At 42.7% G+C, this 11,980-nt stretch overlaps 1 protein-coding gene across 1 annotated transcript; it reads right to left on the reverse strand.

Annotated features, from left to right (window-relative positions):
- Nucleotides 1-3,242: 3,242 nt before the first annotated feature.
- LOC142954480 (glutamate receptor U1) lies at nt 3,243-11,600 on the reverse strand. The gene is made up of 9 exons (XM_076095519.1): nt 11,537-11,600; nt 9,733-9,764; nt 8,397-8,576; nt 7,461-7,684; nt 6,637-6,734; nt 5,721-5,938; nt 5,401-5,620; nt 3,972-4,222; nt 3,243-3,341 (listed from the first exon to the last, which is right to left on the reverse strand). The coding sequence occupies exons 1-9, from the start codon at nt 11,598-11,600 to the stop codon at nt 3,243-3,245; spliced, it is 1,386 nt and encodes a 461-aa protein (XP_075951634.1).
- Between the last annotated feature and the right edge of the window lie 380 nt (nt 11,601-11,980).

Raw genomic sequence — 11,980 nt, forward strand, 5'->3', positions numbered from 1 at the left:
CTCCAAGTGGGCACACGGGTACATGGCAAGCTGTGCAATGAAAGGTGAGGTTTAGAATCAGAGTTAGGGAATCTGGGAAACCTTGTTCATTGTGAACTCTTCATGCAGCAACACATTATCTACTGTGTTCCAGCTGTCAACCTGTACGATAGCAGATCTACTCCAAGGCCTTGCTGTTGCTTCACATGTTCTTATACGTGCATCGTATCGGTGGGTGATGCAGAGGAAGAAAGCGTGCTACAGGGTTCAACAGTCACACTTAAGAAAAGAGCCAACGATGATCAGATGACTGTCATATATTTCTCAGTGTCTGTACAGTAGCTGACATAAACAATACAGTCACATTTATGCACTACAATGAACTGAGCAGTGACATCCCATAATAACATCTTACTCGCGCACTTAAATGTGTGTTTCAGAAGTAGTGCTTCATGTTTTCCAAATCAAATCCAGTATTGCCGTCGAGCCTCACCACTTTGAATAGTCACATATTTCATGTTAAAATATCTTCTTAGTATCTAACACACACACACACACACACACTCACACTGAGGGCCCAATGTTATTAAAAGTAGTCAGAGAATGGAGGCTGTAGTCTGGCCAGTCCCACAGCGGACCAGGTTCAAGTCTCGCCCAGTCTGACCCAGGACCCATCCCCTCTCTGGGGATGACACTGACCCCTCTGGAGTCAGTTTTGGACGTGTCAGGGACGGCTAGTCTGTTTCCACTCCATACATGCATAGTGTCTTTTCAAAATAAACTTCCGACATCACAGGAAAATAAGTTTAGGCAACAAAACAGCTTAGTTAGGTTTAGGAAAAGAGCATGGTAGATAGTGGCTGATCCCAGATCAGCCTGACCTCACAATCAGACAGCAGACTAGCGGGAAAGGGAAGCAGTACATGCGAAGCTGTACACCAGACAGGTTTGGCTAGCTGGACGACGTCATGTTAATAACTTAGTTCGTTTTTTAAAACAACGGGGACAGATCCAGCAGTTAGGGAGTGAGGGATGAGGAGGTAAGGAGACATGAGAACACCAGGGCACACATGAGAACTCTGTCAAGCTACATATTAGGAAAAGTGAACATCTTTTCTTCTACATAGTTGTCCTCAGTCTCATCTGCTTAACTTGGTCATGGAGGCATCAACATTTAATTGAGATGGTAAATTAACAGTGAAAACTCATCATAGCTTAATTTAACATCAGTATTCATAATTACACTTCATGTTTACTTCTCCTGATCTTTACCTCCTATAACAAGGTCCATAGGGGCATCTCAATAAATACACGTTATATTATATTATATATATATATATATATATATATATATATATATATATATATATATGTGTGTGTTATTTATTATACTGAATATTATTATATGATATATATATATATAATATGATATTATACTGAATTGCCTGTGAGGGTGACAAAAATAAGATGTCCTGACGTGTTTATCAAAGTTTTATTTACTGCTTTTTTTTTCGTGTTGGAATAAATGTTAAATATTGAACTGCAATGTAGTAATGCATTTTTGATACCTTTATTTTTTTTGCATTAAAACATATTGGGATGTTTGCTGACATTGATTGGATGTGGCACAGCCCTAGAACATGTTCCACCAGCCGCCACTGGTGGTTGACGCTAACTTGACTAACTGCTCAAACACATGAAGGGAACCCTTAAATCACATATCTGATTTCGAAGAACGAAATATTCAAGTTGGAAATCTTCATTGGTGTATTGATCTTCATTGTGTAATTCGTTGAGAGCAAAATTATGTAAAAAACGGTCAACGGACAGCAAAACCATTAGCCCATTAAGGGCTGGATTCACAATCACACCGAAAATCAAAGTGAAACATCGAAATCACGGCTGATCCAACTTACGCCTCCCCAGACCATCACTGAGCCACCGCCAAACACAACTCACGCTGGATGATGTTGCATGCAGCATAGCATACCACGTCCTTCACATGTGCTAATTGTGAACCTGCTCTCACCTGTGAAGAGAACAGGGCGTACCATTCCATTCTGATGTTCTCTTAATGCCAATCGAGCTGCAAGGTTCATCACAGGTCGCAATAGAGGACCTCGGGCCCTCATGCCACCCTCATGGAGTCCGTTTCTGACAGTTTGGTCAGAAACATGCACATGAGTAGCCAGCTGGAGGTCACGTTGTAGGGCTCTGGCAGCGCTCCTCTTCTTCCTCCTCACACCAAGGAGCAGATACAGTACCAGTCCTGCTGCTGGGTTGTTGTCTTTGTACGGCCCTGTCCAGCTCTCATCATGTAAGGGCCCATCTCCTGGTATCTCCTCCTCGCTCTTGGGACTGTGCTTGGGGACACACCAAACCTTTCTTGTGACGGCTCATATGAATGTGTTGCAAAACGCAAAACGCAAAACTAGAAAATAAGAAATGGTTTGCAGGCCACCGCCTGCAAAACCATTCCCTTTATGCTTTCATCTGCACCAAAGCAGGTGAAATTGATTCACAATTGCTTGCACTTCCTGTGTACAACATGCGTTTTACACAACAGCTTCCAGTACAAGAGACTTCCATCATAGGAATACAGATATGTTTGCAACATTAAAAGACACAGGTCTGTAGCTCTTTCTCTGTGGGGTTGAGTGGCACCTTTCACGGTCCTGACACAGATCCATTATTTATACAAAAAGCATATTGAAAAGGGCAGCTTTTAACATGTAATCTAAGGGATTCTCTGGTTTGTTGTTTTGCATATTGTTGTCTCTGATGCCGCATGTCTTGATAATGTTTCGCTCTGCTAAGATGTACTTAAATTTCCAACATGAACAGTACAGTTGTATTGTATACTTTGAAAAAAGAGAGAATTCTGTGTATTGTGTGATTTATTTAGAACATACAAGCAAATATAAGCTTGTTATGAAACCATTATAGTTCAACAAGAAGAAGTAAGTAGGGCGATGGGATGTGGATATCTGATAACATGCAACGACACTATGAACAAATCAGTGATTAGTATTTGCACTTTGAAGCTCTAAGTCTCTTGGTTTGTTCTAATACACTGTACAGTAGCTGCTAGTTGAGTGGTCCCATGTGGTCAACAAGCTTTTCTGGAGGAGAGTACAAAACACAGACAGGACCACACAGCACATAGCTGTTACTATGGCAACAGAGAAAGTTAGTGTGTTTGATGGAACAGGACACATCTGACACTATCTTCTGTATCAAAAGCTAACATGTAAACTTTTCCTTCAGGCTTTGCCTTTGTCTGAGTCCTCTTGCTCTTCACTCTTCCCCTTGCTGCCAAATCGCCGGTTTAGCTCTGATGTGAACACTGAGCAGCACGATTTCTGTGAAAGAAAAGAGGAAATGGTAAAGAACATTCATTTAGCCATGCTAGCAGCTCTGTGAGGCTGTATTTGGACACAGCGGTGCTTTGAGCTCAATACTGACGTCAGCATGCTAACATGTCACAATGACAATGCTAACATGCGGACCTCTAGCAGATATGATGTTTAGTATGTCCTCCATCGTAGTTTACTGCGTCAGCATGCTAACATGCAACAATGACAATGCTACATGCTGACCTTTAGCAGGTATAATGTTTACTAAGTTATATCGCTGTTGCTTACTGTGTTAGCATGCTAACATGTTACATTGATAATACTAACTTGCTTACTATATCCTCCTAACATGTGCTAAGCGCTAAACAAAAAGTGCAGAGGTGGAATGTCTTTAGTTTTGCAGGTATCTGGTCATAAACCAAAGTATTGGACGAATACAACATTTGACTTCATGGTGGTGCTATAGGAAAAGTCAGGGGACCACGAACAAAGCACTCATCCTCTGGGGACCATGGATATTTGTACCAAAATCCATCCAATAGGTGTTGGGATATTTCAGTAAAAGCCAGAAACGTCAGGCTGTTGGTGGTGCTAGAGGGGGTCACCAAAGTAACACTGTGTGAAACTCGTCCCCACCTTGCCATCCTTAGCTTGGTTGCGGGCCCTGGATACAAGCTCCAGCAGGGCCAGCAGGAGCCCGACGCCAAGTCCCAGGCCCAGGAGGAGGAACAGGCCGCGCAGATCGTGAGGCCGCAGGGCCTCGGAGGTGTGGGCATTGCCGGCAGCTGCGCAGCTACTGGCCCACCACTTCTGCCGCAGATATGTTAGCTCACCGGACTCACTGAGCTTGAGGATGGCCAGGGTCAGGTTTTTGACCAGCGGGGAGCCTGGTGGATCAAAGTAGAGGCTGATTAATGTCTTACTCCGAAACCAAAACTAACATGCTTCTGTAATGTCCTCCATGGTTTTGGTTTCAGACTTTCCATCAGATGTTGGAACATGGCTGCAGGGTTTTGCTCTCATTCAGCTGCAAGAACAAAAGTGCAGTAACGAGAGCCGCCAAGAGCAAAATGATGGTACCGCCATTCGCCTCTCTCAGACACCATCCTTACCATAATAACACTACTTTACGACAGGGGAGCAGGGACCAACTTTTCAACAGAAATACTTCAGACCTGTTTCATAGTGATGAACAGAAACCCATTTTAATTTGAATCATGTACCATTTATATACTTTTAAAGTGAGTTTTACTCTCAAGTAGTTGATCTTACAAGCTTTCAGAAAATGAACAGTACAAGACTGGCATAGCCCTAATAAATCTAAAGAGTTAAAATGACCAGTTTAAAGCTGACTTTCACTCAGTGCTTCAACTTCAAGACAATGAACTTACTGCTGTGTGTCACAATCATGTAATGTGAGTTTCAATTGGCCCAAAGCTTATGTGGGTGGGAGTATTGCACACAATGTGCTTGTGTTATTTGCACAAATGGTCGTCATCTGTAGATATCTTATAGAAAATCATTTATTGCAAGTGTCACGGATGCCTGGAGGTCCCTGGGCCCCACATTGGGAATCACTGCTTAAGGAGCAAAGAACACCAGACGCGTGTAAACACAACAATTCTTAGTTTCAGGTGATTAAAGACTTGTGAAAACATTGTTATGAATATTATATTTGGTCCTTGAAGTACGCATCAAAATGACCTAGTTTATTAAACGTGTTGTCTCACAACGTCTGAAGGCAAAAGTGTTAATGTTCTGAATGTCCACTCTCCATCACAGTCTCTTCATGTCCACCCCCTCCTCCTGTCTCTACCTCTGTGGTGTACTGGCAGTGATGGAAGATGGCACTAAACCCTTTGATATGATCGAAGTCCTGGAATGAATATCATAGGAATAGTAGAAGCTCGATAGGGGCGTAATTTACTCTGGGGAGTAGAGTTTCAGTTTGATTCATGAATTCCAAAAAGTCACTGATAAATACAGGCATAATCAAAAAGAAAATTTGCGCTCTCATCAAAAATTGGAGAGATTTAAATCCTGTTTTTGAGGCCGTATCACTCACCCAGAGGTGCCGCGATGCTGTAGGCTCTCATAGCGATGGCCTCCTCTGAGCGGCTCAGCTGACAGTGGCGAGCCACTGTCAAGTCCAAGGACACGGCCTCACCGATGAAGGCAAAGTTTCCCTCCTCGGCAAGGCGAACGCCCTCCTCCATGCTGGACACGTAGCTCTTCTTGCGCTCCATGTGCTGGTAGATGCGCCGGTATACGGGGTTCTTGGAATTCTGGGGAACAAAACATTGCAAAAATAAAACCTGTTACATTATATCAAACTCAGACGTTACAGAATCTGCTGTAATGACTATTCACTCATTATGAATGTGCCTTAAAAAAAGACATGGTGGATCCAGCCTCGATGGTGCCATAGTCCATCACGTCCTGGTTCGCGAGGTCCTCGAAAGTCTTGATGGAGACGTGTTTGTTGTTGGAGTGCAACATGGAGTTGAAGTTGCCAAAGTAGCAGGCCAGAAGCAGTACAGCAAAGAGCCACCAGATGGCGCTGACTAGACGTCCAGACAGAGCTTTGGGGTGAGGACCAGCACCTGAGGGGACACAGACCAGCAGTCATGTGACAGGACTTAACCCGCTCCTTTAAAAGCTTCATACTCACGATGTAAACTCATGCTCGGTTTAAAGCAATTATCGTAGAGGATTACATTATGTCATGATTCCTCTGACTCACAATTCACTTTGCTAAACCCTTCACACGAAATGTCCTCTTTTCCGGCCCGCTGACGATGTAAAAGGAAGTAGCGCATAGTGCAGGACGATTACCAAAACATCACCACGTTGAATATGTTCATCACTGAATCTGATTTATTCTTGAACTTAGAATGAAATTCTCATCCGTGATAAAAGAAAGTATTTTCCTTTAAGATGATACAAAGCAAAAATAAATCAATACAGTTATTTGAAATGATGTAGAGTAACAATTCAGTTGTATTGAATAAACTGTGGGACTGTGAATATAGATAATGCACTCTAGAGGATAATGTTACACTACAGCATGTGAATCTAAAATATAAGATGCTGATTGTTTCGGCTCCACTAACTTTGAGTTTTTATTCAAAACATCTCTTTGCTTTTGAGAGTTTTTGCACATCGAAGTTGTGAAATATTTGTCCAAGGCCATAATAATAAGGTTAGCATTGCAGCTGATTCTCTGAGAGAGAGTAAAGAGAGAGACGGCCAGCAGTGTGTGTGAGTCTCTGTGGTTGAGTTTAACAGACCGCTGCGTTACCTTGCAGGGTGAGAGCTCCTGTGATGTACCAGAAGCTGTGCAGCAATGTGAAGCTGTGCTCCTCTGTGTCAGGCTCAGCCCATTCAGTGGGACTGATCCTGCAGGAAACAAAACACACACACAGGCCTCAGAACCAGCAAGGTTAAAGCAGCACATGCAGCAACAAGACGCATGTGTCTGATATATAACTCTGGTGTCTGTGGAGTTTCTGGGAGGAAGTTTAAAGGCTGTTCGTCAGGAGGTAAAGTAGTCATCAGTGGTAGTTCGATGATGGCCCCTGCCGTCTACATGCCGAAGAGTGTGTTAATGTTTATTACAAAACACTAGAAAGGCCTTATGTCAATGCAGTCCATGTGTTTTTTGAAGTTATAATTTTGTAATATACATCAGGATGTGGAAACATGGATCACTCCTCCTTCATGGGAGCAAGGCAGACATCTCTACGGCCGATATCTCCAACACTAGGAACTCACATCAGAACTATCTCGACTCATAAGCACCACTACAGGGAAGAGGAAACATGTGTTTTTGATTTTGGGGTGAACTGTCCCTTTAAACTGACTTACATTCATCCGGTGGCCACACATTACTGGTGTGCTGTATTTGATTAGACACCAAAAACGTTTTTTTGTCATTTTACTTCATACGGTTTTCATATTTGAAGATAATGACAAATGTCAAAATCCCCCCTAAACATATCTTGTGTAATTAGTCTGTAACTGTAGAATATAAAGTGAGGACATGTCCCGGTACACAACCCTGTCTCTACCGTACACTGGAGAGAAACAATGCATGTAACAACCCCTTCTTTGGGGGGCGCTTACCTGCCCACCAGGAATATGCAGAGACCTGTCAGCAGGAAGGCGATGAGGATGCCGACCCACATGTCGGTGGAGAATGGTGACAGCAGACTGAAGCCGCTCTCTTCGGAGGCCGAGTCTCTGCGCAGGATGAAGCTGATTCCCGTCTGCATGAAGGGGGTGCTCATGTCCACAAACATCTCTCTGATCGCGGTGAGGGTCAGCGGAGCCACTGCCAGGTCGGCCTCCTGATGCAGGGACAGAGAGACGTATCAGACTACAGACTCATTCACTCGTACAATAGGTCCATATCACTCAAGTCAGACACTGTATGTTTGACTAATGTTTGTCATGAGACCAAAAGTAAAACAAAGTATCTGATGAAACTGTATCAGAGGAACTCTGGAACACATTACTGCTAAAAAACAGACCAAAAAAAGACTTTTTTAATTGAAAAATACAAAATAAAGTGTAATATATAATAAACACAATATAAATTATTAAACTTAAACTCATTATTATGAAATGTTATATTATTCCTATTTTTTGAAGTTTTAAATATGTATTATTTTAATGAATTGGTTTGTTTATAAATTGCACCCCATACATTAACGTGGATATCTATTTCATGAAGTTTTGTTTATTGATATAATATTTTATTATATAAATATCAACTTCTGGTCTCCATTCACAGGTTTTCATATCAGGCTTTACTGAGTGCACCTTTGTCTATCAAAACTACACAACGTTTCTCCCACATGGTCCCATAAGCAGACCAAGAGATCCTTTTACAAATAGAGCTATTTATGAATACATATCCATACACTTTGATTTACATGACAACGTGTACATAAGCTCTCTGTTTAAAAATCGAATTACAGACAGTATGTCACTGTACATACTCTAACATACTTGTCCTGCATCACATTGTAAGGAGAGCCAGGACGGTTGCACTCTTACCCCTCTGATGATTTCACCTATCATGCCGGTCCAGGTGCCGCTGGAGTCCACGGCTCCGTAGCGGTTGTCCTTCACCAGGTTCAGTTTGTACTGGAAGCCCAGCTCCCTGGAGAGCTCAGAGATCAGATCGATGCAGTAGCCCTCCAGCTCAGAGCCGCGGCTCATGGTGTACGGCTCTTCCTGAGGAGAACAGAACAAACGGGTGAAGGTAATGCCGGGCTTTGAAGATGATGAGGATTCTTTTTTTTTTAGAGGAAATCAATTGTGAGATCAAATTGCTGCTTTTGGGTGAAAATTTGTTGGTGATTTTTTTTTATTCATGCAGTGCTTTGATGAAAGAGTGTTTAACAATCACAGTGTAATGTTCACAGGATGTGCAGTGTGCAGCCAGGTGTAGCAGTATTTAAAGGATAATTCAGTTATTAATTTCACTGCGGAAATCTTCTTCTGCTCAAGTGAGTTTTGTCTGTGGAGTCATTCTGTAACTGGGCGTCCATTTCACGTAATTATGAAAGTACAAAAGTGCCGTGCTTTCTAAATGAAAACAATCAGTGGTTTATTCCTTCAGAGTAAGATATCCACTACTGCAAAGCTTAAACATGAACAGCTTTAAGATATATTTATGGGAACGGATATCTTCCCAGTGATCAGTCGGGTCAACTTTGTTACTCATGAGTTGGGTAACATGAGACACAGCTGACAATCTCCTTGTTTTAGCCCATCATTCCAATGCTAGGCCTAGCATGGCTAACAACAAGTCATCTTCTAGCTTTCAGGACATGGAATTATAAAAGATTTGTAAACAATAACAATGTACCTAACATGGTTCACGCTCCATTACTATACTCCTTGACATTGCCATATTTCAGATGAAATCATTCTTATGAGCGCAGTCACCAGAATGTATTCAAAATGAAGGGAAATCCTGTATTGTATAATAATGTCACATGGTCATTTTTACGCCCCATGTACCACAAAATATTATCATTTTCTTGAAACAAATGATAAAATCAGTAAAATATATTTCTACTCGTTCCCAATGCAAATCACCTCGCTTACAGAATTTTGCAAGTTACATTTTTCTGGTGTCAAGATCCAGACCATAATCTCTGGAAGGATTTCAAAATGGCATTGTCTGACTGCCCTTTGGATAGTCAGCCACTTTTGTGAGGTATTTTATAATCACTACTAGAAATCAGCCAAACTACAGAAATAAGAAGCTTCTTGCGATGAACCAGAACTATTTAAAGTGTGGGTTGAGTTAATGTGTCCCGGCGGCACAAGGCCACTGCCACCTTGTTGTTCTGGTGTCGAGAGAGGCTCAAAGAGAGAATACCTTTATAGTGGTGATGGATAACTCCTTGGCATCTAGAATGGGAGGGGAGAAAACAAGCACCACAATAAATGTCTTGATTCATGAGGCAAGTCAGATGTAATGGAGCATGTATGGCAGCACAGAGATGAGAGGATTTGGTCTCAGCCAGTTGGGTTTCATGTCTACAAGCTTACGTGCAGAACGGCCCCTGAAAGCCTAATGAAGCCCATTGTTGCTCTGAGTCCCCTTCATGTGTTTCTCTCTCTCAGCCACCGCAGTAAATCAGCCAAACAGCCAACCAGAGGACAATGAGCGTCTTGTTGTTGGTTGTTTTTCAGAAGGCCCAGAGAGAATTACTGAGGAGACTATTGCAAGGTACTACAAGGGGGGTGGCTGAGCTTCTAATGGCCCAGTCTACCCCCCCCCTCTGTAATCCAAGCAGGATTTCAACCCCCCACCCCATCCCCTGACATTACCCATGACACCCAGAGCTGTTTTCTTTCTGCTGTAACTGTGACCAATGCCATTCACAGCGTGTCCAGCGGGCCCTAACATGCCCGGCCAGGCTTGGTCACAGAAAGGAGGTGGGGGGGTAGCGGAGGTGCCAGGGGTGCAAGTTCCTCATAAATACATGCAATAACAAAAGCAGGCCCGGCTGGGTCGTATAAAGCCCATGACACCCCATCAGCCTCCTCCAGAGAAGACGGCAGGAGCTACGATCTGCGGAGATGCCTGTCAGTATATCACCCCCCCCCCCCCCTCCCCTCAACACGGTTAATTGATTCATCACAGTGCTTTCTGGGCCTCAGCAAGGCGGTAGCCCCTCCACTGGTGAGAAACGGGGACGCCACAGTGATCCTCCGTGCTTTGATAGGACTCCCAGCAGTCCAGCAGGGCAGGGAGCCAAATATGAAGACTCATTTGGGAGCGGGACCCGGTCTCATGGGTCAGCCAGAGCCCGCTGGGCTTTGACTTTGCAGACAGTTCACTGAGGCTCTGGAGGAGATTATTTCATTGGCTGAGTAAAAACCATCCTGCAGCACAAAGCAGCTCTAGGCCGACTAACTGGATGAAATGTTTCACCGAAACAGAAATTTCTCAAATTATAAATTTTAATAAAACTAAAAAACATTAATGTGCAGGCTTTATATGCTGGCAAAACACTAGTGGGACCCAAAAGAAGCCTAAATATAAATCAAAGAATTTTTGGAAACAATCCTTTTTTATATATTTTTAAAAAAGGTGCAGATAAGCTTTCTTCCTTTCAGAAATATACTTTGTTCAGCAACACAACAAAATCCTATCAGACAATGTTGATATTGAACGATTTTGTAAAACCCTCTGTAATGTCATTGATAATATACATAACTAATGGTTAATGCCAATGTTCAGAGAACTCTTCCCTGCTACACTATCTACACATGGTAACTACCTGATGGTTATGGGTAATAAACTATTGTTACGGTTTGGCGACTGGAACATTTGGTCAAAGATCTTTTGAGACATGCAAGAAGTAAGTGCAGTTCTTTGAAAGGACTCAAACTCTGGTCTCCCACATCAAAATCTGATGCGCTACAGGCCCCATCCACCACCCAGACCTCCACACCCTCTCCACTTTGACACCTTGATGACACTATTGCACTATTGCATACTCAAAGGTTTTGAGCAGGTTGGAAAAAAGTTACATTTTGGACAGAAGTAGAATGGTAGCAGTTTAGAAAAATGTAAACAAATACATGCTGCAATTTTCTGTCCATATATATATTTATATAGAAATGTGATGCAATGATCTATGAACCAACACGCTTGTGTGTATCAGTCTTACCTGCAGTGACTCTCCATGCAGTCAGGGCTGCTACACAGAAGACCAAAGGCACGCAGCCCGTCATGTTTCCACAACTCTGAAAACGACACGGATCCTTCAAACATGATTATCTCAATTTCAGATATTTTCTAACCCCGAGCATCTAACGTGCACAATAACCTCAGGGATGATATGCTTCATTATATATATATATATATATATATATATATGTATAATAAAACGCTGACAGAGATTGTCACACTATGCTATCAAAATAAAAGTTCCCTTACCTCAGTTATGTCAGCTGCGATTAAAAACCTTTGTGTGAGGGACAACTCCAGGAAAATAACTGTAAGAACTTCACAACAAGTGTTGCAGGAGGGCAGTGGGGAGGGGGGGGGGGGTGTGCAGAGGACTGTAGTGTGGGTTTATATAGGGGAGCACAAGGAGGGAGGAGATAGAACC

The sequence above is a fragment of the Anarhichas minor genome, unplaced genomic scaffold (assembly GCF_050575085.1).
Source record: "Anarhichas minor isolate MPS153535 unplaced genomic scaffold, ASM5057508v1 ptg000020l, whole genome shotgun sequence".
In the NCBI taxonomy this organism is placed as follows: domain Eukaryota; kingdom Metazoa; phylum Chordata; class Actinopteri; order Perciformes; family Anarhichadidae; genus Anarhichas; species Anarhichas minor.